General features: G+C 40.9%; 2 protein-coding genes across 5 annotated transcripts in view; both read right to left on the bottom strand.

Annotated features, from left to right (window-relative positions):
* Window positions 1-226: 226 nt before the first annotated feature.
* LOC117471177 (relaxin-3 receptor 1) lies at window positions 227-1,213 on the bottom strand. The gene has a single exon (XM_034115998.1). The coding sequence runs from the start codon at window positions 1,211-1,213 to the stop codon at window positions 227-229; it is 987 nt and encodes a 328-aa protein (XP_033971889.1).
* A 2,962-nt stretch (window positions 1,214-4,175) lies between these two features.
* LOC117471172 (E3 SUMO-protein ligase PIAS1-like) overlaps window positions 4,176-22,092 on the bottom strand; it is a 44,934-nt gene continuing 27,017 nt past the window's right edge. For all 4 annotated transcript variants that reach the window (XM_034115988.1, XM_034115989.1, XM_034115991.1 and 1 more), the window contains exons 3-13: window positions 15,236-15,320; window positions 14,990-15,128; window positions 14,736-14,870; window positions 13,320-13,425; window positions 12,646-12,719; window positions 12,199-12,359; window positions 11,307-11,443; window positions 10,700-10,919; window positions 9,147-9,286; window positions 8,884-8,924; window positions 4,176-6,478 (exon numbers count right to left, since the gene is read on the bottom strand). In XM_034115988.1, the coding sequence (XP_033971879.1) occupies window positions 6,119-6,478; window positions 8,884-8,924; window positions 9,147-9,286; window positions 10,700-10,919; window positions 11,307-11,443; window positions 12,199-12,359; window positions 12,646-12,719; window positions 13,320-13,425; window positions 14,736-14,870; window positions 14,990-15,128; window positions 15,236-15,320 (1,598 nt within the window). In that variant the 3' untranslated portion in view covers window positions 4,176-6,118. The remainder of the gene's footprint in view (window positions 6,479-8,883; window positions 8,925-9,146; window positions 9,287-10,699; window positions 10,920-11,306; window positions 11,444-12,198; window positions 12,360-12,645; window positions 12,720-13,319; window positions 13,426-14,735; window positions 14,871-14,989; window positions 15,129-15,235; window positions 15,321-22,092) is intronic.

Genomic DNA, 22,092 nt, shown 5'->3' with positions numbered 1-22,092 from the left:
TCCACATACACGAGCCACATTACGCAAGGCTATAAGGACAAGAAGCGCTGATGAAAAGGACATTTTACATTAAGCAGGATGGAATAGATATTGACATGATGCTGCTTGTCTAATTGTGCTTTCTGACAGGTCTCCTCTCTCACTCCAAGCCTTTTTAGCCGTGCGCACTCGGTGCGTCTTGGGTACTGTTTCCAACACTTTAAATTATTCTCAATGCTCCACAACATCAGCCTCTGTGTATCAAACTTCTCAGTTTATTCCTAAACTCCTTCCTCATGAGGCAGTAAATAACGGGGTTGAGGCAGCTGTTGGTGTGAGCCAGACACACGGTCAGAGGGAACACATATGTGTGCACTATGTAGTACGCCTTGTCCCAGTTTGCCGCGTTCAGTTTGACCAGCACACTCCACAGGGTGATCGCATGATTGGGCATCCAGCACAGGAAGAAAGACAAAACGACGATGGTGATGGATTTAGTAACTTGGGATCTCCGTTTGGGGTTGCTTGTTTTCATACTCCGGTTGCGGATGACACGCAGGAGCATGATGTAGCTGATGGACACGATGGACATCGGCAAAACAAACCCCACAAGTATTTTCTGTATGTGGTACACTGCTAGCCAGTACTGTCCACCAGGAAACTTCAACAAACAGAGTTTTTCTCCCGTGACGTTGCTGACAGTTGAGAAAATAGACGTTGGAGCAGTAGCCACAGTCGCCAGTGTCCAAATAAATACACAGGTCCATTTGGCTGAACAGGACTTGCGCGTGGTGCTGTTCTTCAGAGCCGAGGCGACAGACCAGTAGCGGGTCACACTCATGGCAGTCAGGAAGAACACGCTGGCGTACATGTTCATCACGGTGACCGAGAGGATGATTTTGCACATGGCGTCTCCAAACGGCCAGCTGAAGTCCAGCACGGTGTCCACGGCCCAGAAGGGCAGAGTGAGCACGAACTGCAGGTCCGTCACTGCTAAGTTGAACACGAAGAAGTTCACGGTGGACTTCTTCCTCTCTTGTTTGACCCTGATGAAGAAGAGGACCAGCAGGTTGCCCATCAGACCTGCAGCGCAGACCACAGAGTAAACCAGGCAGATGAGGAACCTCAGGATCAGGCTCCCGTCGGCTGTCACGTCGATATCATCCATGTTGCTGAAGAAGTCCACCTCCACCAGTGACCTGTTCAGACACATGCTCTCATTTTCTTCAGTCATAATGTCTTCAGTTTAAGAAACAATTCAGTTTGAGGTCTATCATTAAGATAGATAAAATAATTTCTGTCCACAGAGAGCTGGTGTATGTAGTGGCAGTATAAAACATGGTGCCACCCCTCTGTCTGTATCCACCCCACCCTCCTGTCCTGCACTGTCCCCTCCTCTCATCTCCAAGACTCATCCTCTGCTCAGACAGCATGACAGTAATGGCTGGGTTGAGGTGTTAATTGGAGAACATTATGGTTGATGCGTCCATCAGTCTTGTGCGTAATGCAGGCTTCTCCATCACTTTCAATCCCAAATAAAACATCACGTTAATAATTTCAGATGTTATATATAGCGCGTGTCACAGTAGGGAAGGCACCGTGGAGTTGACAGAGCATGAATAATTGGTTTTGTACCATCACAGAAAGGGAAAAGTTGATCAAGAACAATGACTCTGTGCTGACACCTGGTGCTCACTTCTAAGTGTAACAGGCAGTTAAAATGTTATGATAGCATCATGTGCAAGAAAGGCCTTCGTGATATGAAAAAAATTGCAATATTTTTAACTAAATACCTTAACATCGATATTGTAAAGACCTTGCACAATTTACCATTGATGCTCTCCTAAAATATTTACAAAATTAAATATTTGATAAATAACAATCAGTTATGTGATTTTGCCAGTAAAGGCACAAACTAAAACAGCTAGATTTTTTTTTTTCAAATTCAGAAAATAACATCAGTTATTTAATATAGCCTTAAAATCCATTAAAAAAACAACACTTCTGAAATTAGGACATCCAAAATATAGGACGATATCTAGGATAATATTACAATATTGATATATTTCCCAGCCTTAAACCCTATCGTTTAAAAATAAGGGAACACAAACACACAGAGAAATACCAGAATGCATTTTATTACATCTAAACTTCTCTACATAAACAGGTAACATTCAATAAGTAAACAATTTCTTCCAATGCAGGTAATAAATATTTTTTTCACTTGGTATATTTGTACAAACTGACAAGGGTCCACTGTACACCGCCTTCTCCTTGCTCTCCTCGAAAAGCCTTTTTAGGATTTTTCTCGGATTAGAGCCGTGAAACAGAACCTGTGAATGTTTTAAGGCAGTGAGTGCAGGTGTCGACTTGAGTCTGACTGAGATTACTTCTGTTGTTTAAGACTCTTTATTGGCCACAGTCCTTTTTTTAAAATAATATGACAGCTTTCATTTTCTAAAAAATATATAAATTAATTTATTCTCTCGCTCTGAATTGACACAAAAAGCATATAAACGGACATCAAACACCCACGTTTGGATCTGAACTCTCAGGTTTCCACACAGACAGAATATACACATTGTTGACTTTTCCCTTTTAATTTAGGAGGCATCTCTTCACTGTAGCCTGTGGAGATGAACTATAATAGTGGCCTTATTCCATTCACTTTATTCTGAGCAGACGCTGGTTTATTCCCAGTGCGCTCACACCAGCCAACACATAAGCTCCTGCTATCAATGCTCTATATATACGGCTCCAGCTGTAGAGGGGTTGATATGGCAGCCCTGTGCTCATCCATCCCTGCCTGCAATCTGACACTTTCTAACAAAATAACTCCCCGAGCTCCAAAAGGACAGCTTCTCCCAAACAGATGTGCACCACAGGATGGAGTTGTGGACACTTTACATTATGAAGCCTCCCTGTATCCCCATACAGATGTAGATCACTTCAACAGAAACACATTCAACACGGTGTGGTCTCTCTCTTCATGTGCTGCACTGTCTCCTGACAAGCGTAGGGAAAGAAGAAGTTTAAATAAATAAAATTGTGATAGAGAAAACTGTGACCATCTTAACAAGCTTCCAAATACTGGTGATTTATATTCAAAGTAACAAGAAGGAAACTAAAGGATCAACATCTTCATCAGTGTACTAAGTCAGGGTAACACTTTATAATAAAGGAAAACACATATTTAAATAAATGCAAAAATATTACGCAAGTACTGGTTTGATGCATGAATTTATGCAGAATGTGATGCAAATTGATGTTGTTGCCATGAAGCAGTCACTGTGAGTTTACGTTATCAGATAACACTAAAAGGATCAATGTTTTTTCACACATTATTTGACATGCTACCAAATGATCTGGAATCCAGTTACATACAGTGGCATGGCTGATAAAACATTTCCAAAATGTTTACTTTAGCATAAGCTAAGAAAACCCATCTGTGAACATGCATGTTCACAGATGGGTTTTAAATGGTTTAATTAATGAATATGATTTTTGATTATCTAAACAAATTAAGACAACAGAAAAATGTTAATTCTCAAAATGTGGATAAATGCCATCAACGGCAAATGTCTGATTGAAGAAAAAAGATGGCTTGATATTGCCATAAAATGGAATACTGCCTTATTTATGTAACTGAACTCCTGCTAACTTGGCTGTACATAAATGTACGTATGAAGTCACTGAGCTAATCATTCATTGATAATCCATTTAGCATTACCTAATCACATTAACTCTCAGTGACTTGGTGAGCAACCAGAATTCATAACACATCCTGAATTAATTAAAACATTAAATCACCGTGAGTCGTGCACGTATTAATTAAGCATGTGCTTTGTGTCCTGATTATAAAGCGTCACACAGGAGCATTTACATGACGAATGACTCATTGGTTCCATTGTGAGAGATTGCGCTGCTGGCAAAGAATATTAATAAAATGCATATTAAATAAAATCATATCACAACAGCTCCCGAGTGAAAGTGACTGACGCTCGCCGTCGGAAATCAAACAATTTGTAAAAAATATAATATATAGAAATAAGAATAAATAAAATACTGAACAACACTGGAAATACACAAGGACTGGTTCTGGATCAGTGTGAGAGCCGGGGGTTTGTTCCCATTAGAAGAACTGGGAATAAAGTTAAAGATGCAAAGAGGGAGCAAGGGAGGAAAGAGGGGGGGGGGGGGGGGGGGGGGGGGTCACTCTGGGTCATCATCTCAGTGAGAAGCTGAAGGACGGGACAGGGGATGGGGGGCCGCTGTCAGAAGGGATTATCCCCTGGTGATAATTTGTTTCCGAAGTGAGCTGCTTGTCTCGGACGTCTGAAAAGTGGAACATCGAGGAGAGGCTGATGAGAGGGGAACGTTACAGGATGCACAGGAGGAGGAGTGGGCTGACTGGGCGGGGGCGCCAGGTGTACTGTGTGTGTCACTGCTAATGTCACCTTGATAACATCTGCTAAAAGCCGAAATGGAAGCAAACACCTAAAGTGTGTCCCCTCTTACAATTACACAATACATTCATGAGCAAACTGTGTCCCCAGCTGAATGGAGGTACTCCACCTCACTTTGACACTTCCACATCGTACACAAAGTGCTCGTACGGTTTAGGTCATGTATTTTTAAACCAGCTGGCTTTGTGCCCAGTGTATACGTTGGCATGTTGACATCTTTCACTGTGGCACTCTTCCATGCTTTTCCAAGAGCAGTTTCCCAAAGATAACTCCCTATATAACGCCTAGGCTGTCAAAGATATCACGAATCTCCACAAAAAGCTTCGACAGAGATGGGACAGAGGTGGTGGGCGAGCATTAAAGACATTCTTTTGAGTTTGGAAACCCAAAACATCCCCACCGCGCTGTGAAGCATGCACACAAACAGGCACTAGTTTAAACTTGGTCACATGCCATGGACGCCGTCTCTTCAGAAGGACTGTGCTGCTACAACAGCTCGGCCTTCATTGTAATACCTTTTTTAACAGTCAAGCAAAAGAAGGATGAAACTAAGAAGACAAGACATACATGAACAGAGATGTCTAAATAACCATCAGCTGAAACCGAAGAAGTGGACACTTGGACGGAGAACACTGTGGCACACAGATTCAACTGCACTCTGAATATTATGATCATTTTCATCAGGTACTTTATCTTGTTTTTGGCATTGTGCAAAAAGAAAAGAAAAAGAAAAGAAACTCTTCCAGCTCAAAACTCTAAATCTGCAAGTATAAATAGTTTAAAAGTCTCCATTTCTAAATGCTGTTTGCCGGCAGAGTCTTTGTGAGGATTTGGAAATCAAGGAGTGATTTCTACTACTACTCACTTCCTACAGCATTAACCTGAAGGTCAAAGGGAATGCATATATATATATATATACTATATATTTATAACGGTTTAAATATCATACATAACTTAAAATATAATAAAAGTATTAGCACATGAATAAAAACTGTAACTTCAGTGTTCTTGTTATTGGACAGAGAAAGAACAAAGCATCATTTTAAAATGGAGCTCGATCAGTTAAGAATGAGAGAACTTAAGTTCATATTGTAGAAATGCAAATAAAGCTAAATGTAAGCAGGACAAAAAGAGAAGCAAAAGACGACCACATGGCAACAGGCGTTATGTAAAAGCTTTTGTGAGAAAAAAGGGAAATGCAACCTCAGTCCTCTAATTAAAAACAGCAATTGAAGCAGCTCACTTGACTGAACATTTTCCGATAGAACATACAAAAGTAAAAGAGGAAAATATATTTGTTCTCTGTACACGGTGCTAACTCCACGCTTTTGTAGAAAAGAGCATTTGTCCTTCGTGTGATTTGCTCAAGTAGAGTCTTTGCTGTTTGTGCCGCGTTGGTACCATAAACATGCTGGACAGGTTCCTGATCTGAAGTCAGTACACAAACAGAAGTCCACCGCTCTGTCTAGTGAAGAGAACCCTCTGTTAATATTATATAATATATAATATATAATATTAGTGCCCTCGTTGAGGCAGTCTCCTCATTAGGACTCCACAAAGTGTGATGACTTGGCGCCAGACAACTTTCTGGATCAAAACTTCACCCTGTAGTCAAAAAAAGTGTGTTACTGGATCTCAGCTGGACCCAAAGTGTAGTTCTGACTGCTCTCCAGTCAGTCCAACGATATAACGTCAGGTATCCCGCCGTAAATTGCTGCCACTGCCGCCTCTGCGCTGCTCCGGGTGGCCACCACCACGGGGTGTGTGTGTGAGGAGTGTGAAGAGTGTGAAGACGAGTGTGTGGAGTGTGTGTCGCGGAGGCTGCTGGACGACACCAGACTGCTGGTGCTGCCCGAGCTGCTCGCCCCGTTGGTGGGCACGGTCAGTGAGGGGGCTGAGGAGCCTCCTGATTGGTCGAGGAACAGCTGTGAGGAGGAGGAGGAGGTGCTGTAGGGCAGGAAGCGGTTGAGAAGCAGCTCGTGGTCGTCTGAGGCTGAAGCTGCGGCCGCGGCAGCCATCACCATGTTGTAATGCTGAACCAATGAGAAACAGAAGAGAGGAGCAAGGGTGAGTTCAGAGGCTGATGAGGTTACCATGGAGAGTGTTTGCAAAACAGAAGACCCTACTGGCTGGGTTTCGATTTGAGTCTGAGAGCAGGTCACAAAGCATTTTTGCAATAAATGTTGTACCAGCGAGTTCAAATAAAAACAATATTAAAGAACTGTTGAGAGCATATTATGATGGTGTCCCAAGTGAGGGATAATGTGCAGCGAGGCACATTAAGCAATAATAAAATACCCAAGAGAAAAATCATAGTTGTGAACACTAGTGTATCATATTTTTTGTTAGACTCTTGTTAATATATAATGCACACATTTTTTTTTCTTAAACCTGCTTTGGTTCGTCACTAATTCAAAAGTAATTACCTTTGTTTTTAAATCATTATATGAGTATTTAAGTTGTATGTTGAAATTTACTAAATTAAACTAAACTTAAAGGTGGGGTAGGTAAGAATGGAGAAACCAACTCGAGTGCGCTAGAATTTGAAAATACACAACCGGAGAAAATCTGCCACTTCCTTATAGAGCCCCTCTAACACACACGAACGCGCACATGACCAATGAGGGCACGAGATAAGTGTGTGCACAGATGGAAGGCTGACAGGCAGGTAGGCCATCCAGTTATTTTAGCCGGGCCGGCTAAAATGATTGGTCGTACTTTTTACAGTACTACGGCTTCCACAGATGACATTTTTTTATGGATTTTTTGTCAAAGCACTTAAGATATTCATTGCTATCGGGATGTTAAGAGCATTCCATGGAATATAACAAAAAGTGTATCTCGAGCCGGTTTCTCAAACTTACCTACCCCACCTTTAACCAATACATCTGATTTAATGGCTAATGTTGAATTACGAGGAGATATTAATTCTGTATGTAGAATAACCAAACTATAAGTTAAATCAGCTGGAAAAACAAAAGTACCCTGCCGGCATGAGGAAGGTCTTTAACAAGTCAGTATTGTTACTTTGCTTCAATGGTTAAGGTTTTTTGGCTACAGCAGATTGTTAATGGTAATCTATTTTTAGCCCCTGTGTATTGATTTTATTTCGCATTAACTGACTTAATGTCATCTTTCTACCAATCACTGTTGAGATATGACTAAATTCACAAATGATAATTGAGGTCATCCATTTCCATATCTCAGGACTGTCAGCAGCTTTGTGAACGGGTATTAAGGGAAAACTTTGAACAAGGTTGCTTTTTTGTGCAATTTAGTATTGCAGATAAGATGCTTTGTGAAAATGTTCCCTGTTTGAGACGAGACCAAAGACCAGACATTAGGAAGTTCAGACAGCATGGCTATTCATTACTGAATGTGTCCCATGAAGAATCAAAGCATCAAAGATGAGAATATACTATGAATGTATTTACTAATCTTTAGTGGTTACGAGGGCTGCAGGTAGCTTGGGTTTTGTTTAGTCCGTGTTCCAAGATATTAAAGAGTAGCGTCTTTCCAGAAGCAATTTATCTTTTGTCGACAGAAATGCTGCTTACAGTCTCCGGGAGAATCATGATCCAATAAAAACTGTTCACAGCGAGGGGAAATCGCCAGGGCAACGGGGGTTGCTGATTCTGGAAAGGTAATTGCTGTTACATTTTTAAAATGTAATTTTCTCAAACTCTGAAATTCTATTAAAGCTTACTGTACTGTATCTGAAATCTCAAAAGCAAAAGGATCTAAACATCTAGATACAGTGTCCCATTAAAAGAAAATTGCTTTTTTGTTGGTAATGTGGGATAACCAACCCTTTATAATGAACATTATAGATAATAGAACTCAAACGGAGCAGATTGACAGATGAGGATGTCAGAAATCAAGCAACAACTGTATTTATGTTCGAGTGCCTCGGAGAATTCAGCCCCCCAGTAACCGGTGGGTAACGACCATCATTTGTCAAACGTCTCACTCTCATGTCTCCTTTAAATAGCCCGTAGAGACAGAAGCAGACAGTGACACAGTTAGAGCGTGTAGCAGCAGACTGTCTCGCATCTTATGGCCACAATACCCTCAAAATCTCTATTCTTTATTTCATTCTGAACCGTTTGACTCTGCATGAAAGATCTTTGCTCACTGCAGAGAGGAAGTTTTTCATCAGATAACACTTTGCAGATTCTGATTTGTTTTTCATGTAAGCACAGTCAGTGTGAAACACACCGGCTTCTGCTTCACTGAAAACAAAAAGGATCCGGAGGGTAAACATTACATTACATTACATGTTACATGCTTTTATCCAAAGCGACTTACATACTCAATACTGTGAGCAATCCCCCATGCTGACTGCAGTGGGGTTTGAACCTGTGACCCCCTGATCCGAACACCAATGCACAACCCACTGCGCCACACGCCTCCCCAAACTCAGTGATGTTTTACATACCTGATGATTGTCACCTTGAAGAAACGAGAAGAAGCTCAACTCTGGAAATCAAGCACAGGCAGAATAATGGTGAACATCAACAACAACCGATATTAAAGGTGCAAATGCATAAAGTTTATTTAAAGTTACTAAAAGCTGGAGTTATATTATATAGCTAAATGTGTCTAATGGTATTCTCAACCATATGCATTTAATAAAACCAAGCATTAGATCGGTTATTTAATTTTAAAAAATGCAGTACATTTGACCCCTGAAACGTTTACCTGACAGGTCGTTGGGGGTGTGGTAGTACGGTCTGTAGTCCTGAATGAGGGGGGGGACAGGAGGGATGTAGCTGGTGTCCATGGCAGGCATGTTGGGAGTGCAGCTGACAGGAGAGGCCTGGTGGTGCAGGTTCAACACCCTGCAGGCAGATACAGAGGAAGAGGTTTAGAGAAGAAGCAAATGAATCTATAATAAGGCTTTGCTTTCATTTCATATGTATTTGATAGGACAGAGGGTGTCTCGTCTCCTCCTTTGAACCTGGAAACACAATCCCCTGAACAGTCACATGATTCATAAAAGTCAAATGAAGCAGCAGAAGTTTCGTAACTAATTCCTCAGAGTTGTTGAGCATTGAAACACAGCAATCTCTTAGGCTTGCGTTATTGTAATTTGTTTCAACTATGGCTACATAGACTGCAAGCTGACTCAAAGCTTGTTTCTGCACATATGTGACTCAGATCTGTTTATTACTGAACAGCACAACTTATATGTAATCTGATCTTTTCAATTCTGATTTGTCACTTAATATGTTATACTTGTTTCTGATAAATCATATTTAATGCATTATTTTCATATAAAGGACAGCTTTGAACCTGTAATGCCCAAAGAGTCTCGTCAGAGGCGTGAATCCGAACAAGAGCCAACTCAAACGCTTCCTTTTTGCAGTTCGTAAGAAAATGAAAAAAGAGCGTTGACCCCATATTAAAAGTGAACTAATGTAAACTGCAGATTACAAGTAAAATATTGAGCTTCCACTGGCTGTAAATCGTTTGGAGATGTAGTTCACGTTTCCCGATTTTTATATACATAAGCTTCCACCTTCTACATACGTTTAAACTGTGCATCTCATAACATGGTCAATGGTCAAAATGAATAGTAACAGGGGCGCCCAAAAAAGCTCTTCCCCCTACCTCTGTTTGTCAGCTGGAAGAAGTTTCCAATCCTTCTGATCCTGAGAGGTTTGTGAAGCATTTAATGCTGTTTTGACATTTATATACATATTGAATTACGATTGGCTGAACTTTAATCCTATGATCCCGAGTCTTATGTGCCATAAAACGATTGTGTGCTTTTTTGAAAGTCAACCATTTCTAGATGTAAAATCAAACTTCACTTTCTGAAAAACTCCTCAGCCAGCACTCTCTGCTTTCCTCTGTGGGCGCTGTTAATTTATTAAAAGCAACTTGTGTGTTCAAGTGCAAAGCTCATGAATTTTTAAACATCTAAATTCATAAATACCCATCTGAGCAGCTAAAATATGCCTCATTTACCCATTTAACTAAATGTGCGTGTAGAGAAGGAAACATTTCTTTTTTTTGCCTTTATTTATACAGGTGAGAATCTCATTGAGACACAGGGTCTCATTCTCAAGAGAGACCTGTTCAGTGGTAACACTACCACGCAAAGTTACAGACAGACAGGACACTAAACACAGAGGCAACAATCAAAGAAAACATCGTAAAAAGTAGTCATTGAAAATTCACATGGTGTGTGTGTGTGTGTGTGTGTGTGTGTGTGTGTGTGTGTGTGTGTGTGTGTGTGTGTGTCTGACCCTTTGTTGTGTGGCGGAGAGGGCGGGGACATGGAGGGACACGGTCTTTTGGGCGGAGGAGGCAGTGGCGGCGGTGGCGAAGGCGGTGAATCCTGGCTCTCGTCTTCTGAGGAGCTGTCCAGCGTCAAGTCGATCACCTCCACCTTCTGTCTATTGCTGCTGTCACCGTGGCTGTTGGACGAGCCCCGCTGGTCCGAGCCTGCAGACGTCCGACATGAACCTGGAGAGCAGCCGCCACATTGTTATAGTCACTGTGCTCATGCTTATCATTTTCTGAGGCTGCAGAGTGAAAAACAAACCACCGCTGAATACTGTAACTGTGCTAAAATGCAGACATACAATTTTCCCCTGCTCTCAAATGAAAAACAGTGTTTGTTACTATGGAGACAGGCAGTTTGTTCAGTGGCATCATGATTGATGCCCCGCCAAATTAAAACTGACAATGCATACACAAAGAGGGGATGGAAATGCACGTTCCAGTTACCATGTGTGTGTAATCCTAACTTAATTACTTTCAGGCTTTTCTCCCTGCCTTCATGTAGAAGCAGCCTTTCTGGTTTTGTAACCCCGCCCTGTCCCCCTCTTCATCCCTCATGATATGCCTCACCATCCAGCCCGTTGCTATAGGAAGCAGAGGAGACCTCCTGCACTTCCCTCTTAGACCTCATGGGGGCCCAGCTGCCATCCTCCTTGAACTGGATCTCATCACAGTCCATGCAGCTGTTGAGGATCTCCACGAAAAGCCTGAAAACAAACATACACGTCATACAAAAACTATTTGAAAAAAGTATACACAAACAGAAATTGGTTTTATGCACACAAAGGCTGAGCAAAGAATGTTCACTTCTACAGAAAAGGAATCTACTCCAAAACAAGCTAACATTAGCACTGTTCTTTTAGTGAGATAATAAACACCTTTATTTTTTATATCAAATACTATCCCTCTTCCTTCAGGATTTAAAGATAGCCGAGTGAGTGTTTGTAACATAATAAACATATGCATCGAGGATGGAAAAAAATGCTGCAAGAGTGGTTTGAAAATAATTGCGAAGACATGTTTTCAGTGACCCAGTTTCTTCAGTGAATTCAAGCCGACCATAGCAAATCCACAAAAAGGCATCATACAAACTTAGAGTCATCCTAAAGCAAATACGAAGTCCATTCCATAATGTTTAATCCTTCAAATGGCTTCAAAAGATGAGATGTAGATAAGTTGTGTTTCTGTGAAGCTCTAGGTTTTGAGATAAATCTAAATAAATCACAATGTATCAGTGTAGAAAATTGGCTAATGAGTAATGTAGTAACACAACATTTAGTAAGATCAGATGAACAGCTAATAAACAACACAAATGAATGACTGTATAAAACCAAAACATGCTACTGAAATTCTCCAGCTTGTAGTCGGACATGGGGCCCTGTTGTGTTTTAAGGTTAATGGTTCTGAACTATTTTCTGACGGGTGGTTGCAGGATGGGGGGATGCCGGGTTGAGAAATGTACCCGTCGATGATGAGGTGTTCGTAAGGAGCCTTCTTGTCGCAGACAGGACACACCCAGGTGGGCTTCTTCTCGTTCATCTGGATGTACAGTGTGGCGTCAAAGCACTGCAGGTGGGAGCATGTCAGCGCCCGGCATGGGATCATCAGCCGCATCTTCCCCAGCTGCAAAGTGTGCGCACACACACGTTTAGTCAGAGCATGAAGAGGACACACACAGCAGGGATGGAGAGCATGCATAAATGTCACAAATATGCCAAACCCACATGGAGAAGGTGCATGATGGGGGAAGAGAAGACATTTGAAAGGTGGATGAGGTACACAACACATATTTGAGGGCCTATAGGCAGGTTGAGACACATGCAAAGAAAATAATGGACGGACGTGTCTTGGCATGACTAAAATCTCTAAACACTGCTGTGAATTCATGAGGAGCAGGGAGCATGTTTACCGGGCAGAGCAGCGACACGCGAAGGCTGGTCGTGGCTATTTCACTGTCTGGGTCTGCTGTGAGCTTCTCTTTGACTGCAGGAAGAAGGGAAACACACACACATACACTCATTCATAAGTGAGCAAGGACCAGACAACAGATTTGTACTTCTTGAATAGGTGATTTAAACCGAGGTAATGAATAATGTTGGAGAGAAAGAGCTCCTCATGCTGTGTGGTGCTGACGTAGGCTCCTCTGCACCTGAAGCTTCTTATATCGCTCACAGAATGAGATTCATACAGTATAGATGTGGTTTTTATAATGTTGGGTTTTTGAGTTTCAAACTTTGCTGCACACAAGCAATTCAATTCATTTATTTCAATGTAAGGGAAGACTTTCTACAACGAAAGGCAAGTTACATTTAAACCAAATCTTTCTACTATTCCAATCTTTCTACTATTCCAATCTGTGGCGTTAATGGAATAGGCACTGGTAAGTTATAACACTTTTTTTTTTTTTTACCAATTATTATTTGATTACAAAGAGAACAAACAAACAAACACACCAAGGAGTTTGAATGATGAATGCAATCTCAAATGTGTATTGGTCATGTCTGGCCAGTGCCTGATCAGCTTATATATAAGGTAAATATTGATCAGTGCATCTCTCTAAAAAAAGAAAAAGACCATCCTTACTGAGAGCTCTGGAGTGGTCGGGGTTCCTGATGCCTTTGGCCCGTAGTCTCTGTAGCAACACTGTGGACGACTGCTGCTTCACCAAGTAAACTGCCATGGAGTAACTCTGAGGACACACATTAATGCAGGAAATAATGTCAGCATGGGCTGAATAAAACTTTAAATCCCACCCAGAGACGCTTTTTTGTTTTTCCTTTTTTGGTCAAAGCTCTAGGCCAGCACAGAGAATGACTTCTAATGGTGTTACTGGAGGTGATTCAGCAGGCGGGATGTTTTTGTAACGTTAAGTCGATCCTCCTGCTCTGAGACAAATGTATGTTCAGCCATGTGTACGGGAGCACCGAGGAGAGGAAGATATTTGAGGTCAGCATGTACTTTCATTTTGAGATGGTTCGTCTACTGCCATCTGTCAAGCTAAATATAAGTGAGCATATGAGATAATAAAGCTATTGTAAGATACATGTACATTTATTGAGTCTAAAAGGGGGATTTTGTCAATAACTGTGCCTTGACTGAGCTTGCCTTTTGACTCTATAGGGTTATACGCACAGACTTTCTGAAGTTTTATGTTTCATTACTCGACACTATTTAATGCTATTTTGGGATGATCTGAATCATGAGTTGGGCTTCAAACTGCATCCCACAAATTCAACCTAATGTAACCATTTAATCCCATGAACACTGCAGGCAAGAAGTGTAATTATAGAATAGAAGTCTGCTTTAAGTGTACATTCATTTCCTACAAACTTCAAAAACAACATGTAATCATCAATTAGCATTTCGATCAGGGTTAACAAGAATTTGCATCAGCAACTTCCTTAAGATAAAGAGGTCATATTAATATATTGCGTTATATAAAAGGCGTGTAAAGCCTGGACGGTATAGATGAAATTATAAATCAGTGATTGTCTCATTACCATAACTGGAAAGATCTGATTGAAGATGATAATCAGCGATGCAAACAATTGCTCAGTCTCAACATTAAGTATATAAAATGACGGAAAAAAAAACCATCATCAGTAACCGAAGTCTGAAGTGATATCTCCAACCCCAATAACATAATCAGCCAGCAAATCAATATATTTAAGTAGCCATTGGCAGCGAATGTTTAGTCATCCTACCTCAATTGATATAGTTACATTTAAACTTGGTGTAAATACTTGTCTTTAGCATCCTTTTTAATCCTAAATTGTTTCATAAAAATACTTATTTTTTATTATCCGTATATATTTCTTTTTTTTACCTACTTTGCAACTTGTTTTTTTAGATTGTCTATGTTCGCACCACCAGATACCAAAGCAAATTCCTTGTATGTGGAAACATACCTGGCAATAAACTTGATTCTGATTCTGATTCTGATTGTTACCTACTAACTGTCATTGATATGAAATTGTTCCTTGACTCTCTGGTTCTTACCCTTCCGATCTCAGCGGTCCACGACACCACGATGGTGTTGGGCACAGTGGTGGACAGTCTGACCAGAGAGGTAATGTTGTTGGGCCGGCTCGGCCGCTTGGGCTCTACGCCGTTTTTGGTTGGAGGAAGATAACCCTACATATCAGAGGGGAAAGGATGAACATTAGCATTTCTGTTGTGTTTATTGAAAAGTCAAACAGTAATGAGAATGGGTTCAACACTAGCATGCGAGAGTTACTGAGAGTAGTCCTCACCGGAAGGTTACATGGCTTCCCGTTGACTTTCACACACAGATTGGGTGGAAAATGGTCTTCCTGAGGACAGCTCGTCTCCGACAGGCAAAACCGCAACTGAACTTGAACTGAGAAATCACATGTGGTCCCCGAGATGTCCCTTGGAGCACAGGAATACAAATATCACCACATATCTACAGAAATCATGCTCAAGTATGAATTATTCATGAACAGCATGCTGCACTGACGGAGCGGTGTTCATCTTACATCGAGCTGCTGATCTGCTGGACTTGTTGTGGCGTTAATGCAAAGGCGAAACACGTCTCCTGAAATCGCTGGCTGTTGTCTGACGCTGCAGAGACAGGAAGACAGAAAGGAGAGATATGTTTAATACCCGGGAAAATCACATACATGCACCAAGTTTTGTACTTAATGAAAATGTCAGTGACCCAGAAAGAGGGAGTTGAAGAAGAGAAAGCCTCAGCAAATGAGACCAAGCATTAAAGTACAAGTAAAATACAGTAAATCTACAGAAATAAACATTAAAAGAAGAAAAAGGTTAAATGTGTGCACAGCTATGCATTACTGAGGTAGACAGGCATCAAATTAGTAAGAGCTTAAGAACACCTGGACGTCAAAACCACCTCGCACAGAGGTGAAATAGAAGGGTGTGTGTGTGAGTGTCTATGATTGGGTGTGATTGTGTGTGTGTGTGCTCTATTTATAGGCCCACTGAGAGGTCCTGGAAATAACTGGTGTGCTAAAACAACCTCCACTGAAGAGACAGCAAGTTTGCAAAGACCAGAAAAGTTTGAGTGTACATGTTAGACCGAGGTTAGCATGTAACGAAGAGCTATACGGTTTGAAACCTGGTGGTGTTTTGCTATTTGTACTTAAAGGTAAAGGAGAACCTTCTAGTAAATAAGCGTATTCACTTTCTCACTGCGTATTGGATGAAAACATTGCAACCACTATTGTTTCTGCTCAGGATGAAGCTAAAGGTTTAAAGCAATTAGCTTAGCTTAGCAATATGACTGGAATCAGGTAGCAACAGCTAGCTTGGCTCTGTCCAAATGTAAACAAATATACTTTGTGTTTGATTTGGCACGATGTCAGTCACTTCCGTAGCTTGAAAATACAGACAGAGGGCAGGGTCTCTGCAGATACTGACTTAGTAAAGACTTAGTGTTTTTTTTGTATAAACCTATACATTATTTATTCACGTCACACAAAAAATTCTACCGACAGGACATGTGTTATGTTCTAAGTATACTGTATATATAAAAAAAGTTAACTTGAATACTCTAATCATCTTTTTTTATTTAGTTTTTAAAATAAATATTTTAACAATCCAAAATGGAAGATGCAGGCAGGCTACCAATGAGCCAAACAGCATGTTGACATGTTATGGGACAACTTGTGTCATATATAATGCTGAAGTGAATACACTTTAGACCTTCACTGAAAATCTTTAATGATTTTATTTTGTCATTATATTGAGATAATAAGTCAGTGGTGGGTTTGTTCACCCACGCAGCACTAAATATATATTTTTAACATGATCATTGTTGCTTTATTCACGGTCAAACATTTCACTCTTTTAGTTCTGTTTTGTCTTGTGTAATTGTTTATTTCTGCTCTTTTTTACTTATAATTATGTGCAATAATTTGTTTTACATCCTGCTGCAAGAAAACATTTCCCAATTTGGGATTCATTTATCCTAATTACATAAAAACAAATCTATATTTAATTGTTCAGAGTAGTTAGCCATATTCTTATTTAATTAACGTGTGTGCATGAATGATCAACACACCCAGCAGGATGAAGAAGGTAGAGGTTACTATAGTTCATGTATGCCGTTGAGGGGGAAGATTACTGGACCAATCATGTTCCTCCTCTCATCAGCCTTTCAAGCAGCCATTTATCTACCCAGTAAGGACCCCATCCTCCCACCCACATGGTGTATCATTTGTATGGCATGTACTTATTGTATATTCCTTTTCCTTCGGAGTGGCAGCCTGTGTTCTGCAGAACAAAATCATAAGCACCAAGTGTGCTTTCGAACAACAGTCTTCCTCCTCTCCGGGCACACAGGCTATAAATAGAAAGTGCTCTCTCACTCTCGCTCACTCTGTCCTCTCTTGCTCTCTCTCTTTCTTTCACTCTCCCCCATCATTTCTCCATCGCTCTATATCTCACTCTCCTTCCCTCCCTCCCTCTCTTGGCAGTAGACTCTTTTTTTCTTGTGTTTGAATGTGTGCTGAGGAGAGATATGAGAAGGGTTGAAATGAACTTGGATTGATGCCTTCCTCTTTCTCACACACACACAAACTGACTTTTACCCCAACACACACACTTCTTCAATATGTGAAATGCATACACTGTTTGTTTTTTAAGGATATCAGACCAGAATCATTTCCTGGTATTGAATGATCGATAGCAGTTAGGTACTGAAACCCAGCAGGAAATGCAAAGATTTATATTTATACATGATCAGGCATGGTCTAAGTTAAGTCATGATTTTGCCAAATGATGCAGTTTTTCAGTTTGTGTAGCTGCTTATGCTAGAAAACATTTAGTTTGTCAGTAGCTGGTTAGCTAAGCAGCGCATAAAGACTATGAACAAGGGGGGAAAGATTGTCTCTCTCCAGATCAGCTTCTATTAAGCTCAGTAATGAGTTATAATCCAAAAGTGCGAGGGCGGGGAGTTGTTGATTTGTCAGATTATTTCCTAGGGAGTTGTTTCCCTGTTTACAGTGTTTATGCTAAACTAAGTGGCTGGTGGCTCCGGCGTTATTTCTAACTATGTATTACTGCTTTTTAAATGTCAGCGATGATACAACATTCATCATTATTAATACAAATATTTCTTGCTATAAATTCTAAAAGAAGCTTTGGTAGATCTTTGAAAATACATGAACTGCATGAATGACTTTGGATCATTTAATACATATAATTAGAGGATGCTTAGTTTGATTTTATGACATGTAGTTGAAGCAGAAACTCACTAGTTGAAGTCAATTGAAATGATTAAGTTGATTATATCTCATACAGAATGTCATTTCAATGAATGAAGTGTCTATTTCACTTCTCTGAAAGACGCCACAAAATGACTGATGCTATAAGCAGAAATGTAATTTCAGTTATGGAGCACATTTCTGCCACAGCTCTATCTAATCTTGTTTCTGCTTAGTGGTGCTTATTAGATCAAGAACATTAATAAATAAGTGGGACACACATTTTCACAGGTGCAATTAAAATGAACAAACAAGAGCTTGTATCAGTGCGTCATTCACTACCAAGAGTTTGTTTTGACTAAACATCGCTCGCTCTCTGCTTTAGAGACAGCCTGTAACGGTGGAGAGTGGGTATTACAGAGTTCTCTAGAAGAGAATAGACTTGAAAAGAAAAAAAGGACATGTGGTCTGTGTGCCTGACGAAGATAAATCAAACCGTTTTTTAAATCATGCTTTAACTGTCAGGAATGATGCTAAATGTGCTATCTTGCACCTAAGAGAGCACAAGGTATAGAGACTGCAGACTCTCTGTCCTTCATGGTTTACTGTTTGAGACCCCCGCTGCACCAGCCCCTGTGCTGCATCTTACATAGACTAACAATGTAAACTGACTATGTGTTGGAGAGACAGATGGTGGGGGAGAGACTGACAGATGGGAAAATGACCTCCAAAAGGGGTAATGTTTACTGTGAAGAGGAAATAAACCAAGGAGGACACTAAACATGCAGTCAGTTGCTGTTTTATTAAGTATGGTGTTTAAACTACTATTCTGAGACGTTTTTCATAATTTGTCAACCTAAGCTTGAGAAGTAATCGTCAAGGTAAATAAAATAAAAACCTGGTTACAGCCATAGTTTGTGTTTCCACTGTCTCTATAGATAAATAGTTCATACAACATAATATATAACACACTTTCAGCACTTCAAACTACAGCTTTTAAAAGTGTTTTCAATTGAATTGACACCTCTGTAAGGCTGCTTTGACAAAGACTGAACATTACAACCTTCATGAAGAAAGGAGTTATTGAAGGTCTGCTGCTTTTAATTTAACTGGCAACTAAGTGTACATTTCATAAAGGGAAATTAAGGTCCATTACACAACTTTAAACATTTTGTAAGACCAGCAGAGGAATGTACTATAAGTAAGTACATTTGAGTAATATACATTCGAGGTGCCTGTACTTTACTCCATTGTGACTACCTCGAGTCTTCATACTTCACATCTTGGTGATAATACGTTTCTTCTTTCACTTTGGTGAGGTTTTGAATGCAGGACTTTGAAATGTAATGGACCATTTTTGACAGTTTTTTACTTTTACTCAAGTAAAGGATTCAACTACTTCTTCCACTACTTATTGTTTTTGGAAGCATGATAAAGAGAACATGATAAGATAAAACAAAACGACACAATGATAATTATTTTAAATACATGTATAACTAGTTAGCTCATATCTGGTTGCAAAGCAATAGTAAAAACAAAATGAAATGCTACTACACTTTTACACTGAGCTGTACAAGTTGTTTCATAGTACTTAAGGAAACTCTCAACTCACGCTGTGACTACCAATGCTTACAAGTAGGGGTAGTATGAATATTCTTAAAAACGTTTCAGTAAAAACCTCGAAAACCCTGGGTGCTGGGCTTAGTTCTGGTTTGCAGAGAAGATGTGTGAGCTCAGCTACAGAGAATGTGCTGGGCTCTGTTGCCTGTCCTCAGCACAAGAAAGCCCAGCTGGAGTTTATTAACTTGCTAGTGGCTTTGCTACTTTTTCCCTGTTTGGTACACCACAGGCACACACACAACATACAACAACATTCACATGCAGAACAAAGACACACATCCTTTCAGCGTCACTCAAATTCAAAAACTACAATGCCAGAGGGATCCGCAACAAAAGGTTAGATCTGAAAGTTACACCCACACTGACAATGGAAAACTTTCCAGAATCCTCCATTATCTGCATGAGGGTGTTGTACAGTTATTTATTGACAGGGCTCATTAGGGCATTCCAGTGTGCTTACAGGACTGCTACGGCTGGCATTATGTTTTCTCAGTCTGGCAGCTGAAACCTGCTTTCCCCATCAATGTATATCCTGTGGTTCACAATAGCCGCGTTCACACCGGAGTACTTTTCACCGTACTTTTCGCGTTTAGTTCCGTTAGTACCCCTTATGTCGCGTTCACACCAAAAAGAGCACTTAACCTCGGGAACTTTTACCCCCATTTTTAGTGCCTGCTGAGAGATCGTACTTTCCTGGGGGAAAAAAGTGCCCCAGTTCTGATTGGCTGGGCGAATTGCAAACCACGCCTCGTACAACTCTGAAATGTTTTGTAGAGCCGCCATTGTATTATCCTCGCATTAGCATTATTAGCATTAACATTCGCCCAGCACACAAACGCAGAGAGACTAACTTATGGCAACACAAAACAAAACATGGGAGCGGTGGAGATGAGGAGGTGTCGGCGTTCTGGCGATTTACTCGGAAGGCTTCAGTAGAAGCTGCTGGGAGTCCCAGCAGCTTCTACTGAAGCCAGTCCCCAACTCCTGGGACTTCCGGCCAGGGACTCCGGGTGGCAGTATACGCCGTGAAGTTGTTTGCTGCCTGCCAGTAAACCCAAAGCAGAAGAAGACGAAGTGACGTCAGCGGCTCATTTGCGTAATCTTCCCTCAGGGAAAAGTACTCCGGTGTGAACGCGATCTGTACTAAATGCCCTGGGGTCATAAGTGCCGGGGCTCTGAGTGCCGGCACTAAATACGGCAAAGTACTTGGTGTGAACGCGGCTAATGTCTTTAGAGTTTGGCTCCATGAGATATATACGCCATGCCCAAGTCATTATATCACGAAGCACCCTAACAGCAACACTCAGCGCTGCTCATGTTTGTGATCAGCTAAATGTTTAGACTTCAATCAGAGTTTAGGACTGTCAGGCAACTCTTGCGGATGATGATGCGCCGACTTATAATGCTGCTTTTATAAACTCTGAGAGATGGAAGCCATTTTGTGCAGTGTTTATAGTTAAGAGCAGCCAGGGCTCCTTTGCTGATTTTCATTTGATGTGAGAAGGCCGAGTTGTTTACTAGGAGATAAAGATGGTGCTCAGGATCAAGCAGACACAAGAGCTGTTGAATCTCAGCTTGTCGAGTGGAGAGGAGTATGTAGCTGATAATGCACATGACATAATATCTTTACTGATTCCCGGAGGAGACATGTATTTGATTGCCTTCTCGAGTACTTTTCCCGTACTTTTCCCAGAAATAGTTCCGATAGTTCCTGGGATGTTGCGTTCGCACCAAAAATATCTTTTTATTTGGGAACCTATTCACCCCTTTTTAGTCCCTGCTAGAGAGCACCAACGGAGAGAGACTAATTTATGGCAACACAAAATAAAACGTGGGATCGGAGGAGTGATGAGGAGGTGTCGGCGCTTCTGGCGATTTACCCGGGCCTTCGGGTGGCAGTATACGCCGTGAAGTTGTTTGCAGCCTGCCAGTAAACCCAAAGCAGAAGAAGAAGAAGTGACGTCAGCGGCTTCATTTGCGTAATCCTCCCTCAGGGACTTATTCCGGTGTGAACGGGATTCACTAGATAGTTCCGGGGAAATAAAAGTTCCGGGAACTATTCCTGGGAAAAGTACTCGGTGTGAAAGCGCCTAAGGATGTCCAAAACAAGATGTACCTAGATTAGGAGTACTTGCTCAGGGACACTCCAGCAGGGAGGAGGATGACTGCCTTTAAGCAAACTTGCATTTCTAGATCGTAATTTCTGACATCCTACTTTGTGACACAATGAAATTAAATAATCAAAACAGCAACACTCCTGATTGGTGCATGGTTACTCTACGATGGGGTTGATTACATGTATTTGTTTTACTTACAGCACAATCCTTCATAATGAGCCGGATCTTAAATGTTGTATTCACTCAGTGGTTAATCATTGAAATTTGATTGTACTTAATTATTTCCTTCATATAATGCTCAAGGTTTTTTTTAATCACAGCACTTTCTAAAAATAAATAAAATCCTTCATGTCAAGTGAAGGACTCACTGCGACTGAACTCCTGAATGAGTTTTATTAGCACAGCGAAGGAGAAAGGATCAGAAATCAG

The sequence above is a fragment of the Trematomus bernacchii genome, unplaced genomic scaffold, assembly GCF_902827165.1.
Source record: "Trematomus bernacchii unplaced genomic scaffold, fTreBer1.1, whole genome shotgun sequence".
In the NCBI taxonomy this organism is placed as follows: Eukaryota; Metazoa; Chordata; class Actinopteri; order Perciformes; family Nototheniidae; genus Trematomus; species Trematomus bernacchii.
Note: the sequence above shows the minus strand (reverse complement) of the source record. Positions and strands in the feature narration are given on the sequence as shown.